Source organism: Vitis riparia, chromosome 18, assembly GCF_004353265.1.
Source record: "Vitis riparia cultivar Riparia Gloire de Montpellier isolate 1030 chromosome 18, EGFV_Vit.rip_1.0, whole genome shotgun sequence".
Taxonomy (NCBI): domain Eukaryota; kingdom Viridiplantae; phylum Streptophyta; class Magnoliopsida; order Vitales; family Vitaceae; genus Vitis; species Vitis riparia.
The window spans coordinates 39,376,081-39,378,183 of NC_048448.1; the positions used below are offsets into that span (position 1 = coordinate 39,376,081).

Genomic DNA, 2,103 nt, shown 5'->3' on the forward strand with positions numbered 1-2,103 from the left:
GTAGGGTGTGGGAGAATTTGATAGTTATCATCTTAAAACCCATTTCGTAGAAATTCTTCCTTCATACATCCAACCTTCAAGCTAATTTGGTCTCCAATGATATTGAATGGTTTCTCTTCTTCATCTAGTGGAGAAAATTGTTCCTGCATGCATGATTCTTTTTTCTGGGACCATGCAACAGCCATTACTAAATATTTCTTAGGTAAGATAGGGGCTCAATGTTAAAGTAATATATGGAAAATTTTCTCTCCATTCTCTCTCCATGGATATCCTCCCTCTTGCTGTTCAGATTTCTGCTGACATCTTCAACCTGAATAATGAAAGATCTTATTAATTAGTCATCAGGATAGAAGTTGAAAGAGGGTTGGTTCTCTCCTTTATATGGAAATCAGATGTCCCATGCCTGGAGTCAATCTCTTCACTTTTTCTTTTGCTAGTATTTCCTATCCTGTTTATTTCATCTTGTTTTTATGAACCCGAGGTTCCTATTAAGTTTGAGGGAAAGCATCATTGTTTTATTGTACCATCATTTTGGTGTCTATGAATCAAAGACGAGATTATAATTTTCTAAGACAGCAAATTGTTTGTTACATTCAACAACAATGCCAAGCTTCTGACTATTGAGAGATCAGTGCAGGGGCGGATCATGTTGACCTCACTTCTCAACCCCCTGGGCGGGATTACTCCATGAACTGCACACCACAGAAGAAGATGATGTTCTAATTATTAGCCTTCCAACATTTTCTGTGACCTTAAATTCTGATAGTTGAGCATCAATGAACACATCTTATCAGTCAGTACTGGTTCTTTGGATCTGTCATCCGACCAGTCACCACCACCCTGTGCGACCAGACCAGAAATAAGCTGTTCAATATCATCTGCAATCTGTAGATTCTTTCAGAAAACAAGCAGTTTCAGAACGTCTTGTTAACTTCATGCATAGGACTGGTTATGAAGTATCCCTGTTCTCAATTTTTTTTTTTCAGTCTACTTGGTTGTGGAGATGCACGTATATAATATTCTCATGGAACAGAATTTTGTGGAAAGACGAAATAACATATCACAACTTCATGTTTACATTAACTGCCTTGAGAAAACACACCTTGACTCATCATAGTCACAACTCACAGGGAAGATCAAACTATAAACTTATTCTCAGAGACAAAACAAAGCTTTTCACCAGACAGCCTCTCTCAGGTCAAGTCAAAGTTCCTGTTTGGAGGTTTCACTTTTGAGCTTGGGGTTCTCTTCCTCATCTCCTCCAGCAATGCTGACCACCTTGGGACCCTTGATCCGATCAGACGACAAGTTGGGCAAAGACAAGGTGAGCACCCCATTCTCAAGCTTGGCCTTAACACCCTCCAAGTCTACATTATTAGGCAGCCTGAACTGCCTCCAGAACTTGCCATAGGACCTCTCCATCCGGTGCCAGTGGTCACCTTTCTTCTCCTCTTCCTTCTTCCTCTCCCCGCTCACCCTCAGCACTCTTTGGCTCTCGTCCACCTCTATCTTCACCTCCTCCTTCCTCAGACCCGGGATGTCCATCATGATAACATGTCCCTCAGGTGTCTCCTTCCAGTCCACCCTGGCTGGAGAGGGGGCTAGGTCCGCATCCCTGTCCAGGCCCAAGGGGATCTGCTCCAGAACTCGGAATGGATCTGGGAAACGGTCCGACCAGATGTCCAACAGGGACCCCTGGGTCGACCCAGCTGCAAGGAAGAACACAAGCAATAGCAGCAAAGAAGAAACAAGAGAGTGTTTCATTTTGGATATTGATGTTGATGTTGATGTTGTATTGATCTGGTGCGTATTGATGTCGTTTACTTATAGAGGCGGGGGTGGGTTCTTGAAAGTTCTGGTACATGGAAGAATGGATAGGAATGGAAATGGGAAGAAGATTCCAGGGGTTCTGAGATGGATCTATGCAATATGAAGAGGTGGAAAGAGCAGCTGGCTTACATTAGAATGATGTTCCTGCAGGTTCCAGAGGCTTCTTTTACATGGCTACTACCCTCACTTCCAGCTTCTTGCGTGATGCCGCCTGGGGCCATGACTGGGCTGAGTCACCCAATTTCATACCAGTCAGGTCAGCCCAATCATGTT

The 2,103-nt window shown here is 43.5% G+C and overlaps 1 protein-coding gene across 1 annotated transcript; it reads right to left on the bottom strand.

Moving 5' to 3' along the window:
• Positions 1-1,035: 1,035 nt before the first annotated feature.
• Positions 1,036-1,779, bottom strand: LOC117906245 (22.0 kDa class IV heat shock protein). Its single transcript, XM_034819224.1, has one exon. It carries the CDS (start codon positions 1,762-1,764, stop codon positions 1,204-1,206), a length of 561 nt encoding a protein of 186 aa, XP_034675115.1. The 5' UTR covers positions 1,765-1,779; the 3' UTR covers positions 1,036-1,203.
• Positions 1,780-2,103: the final 324 nt, after the last annotated feature.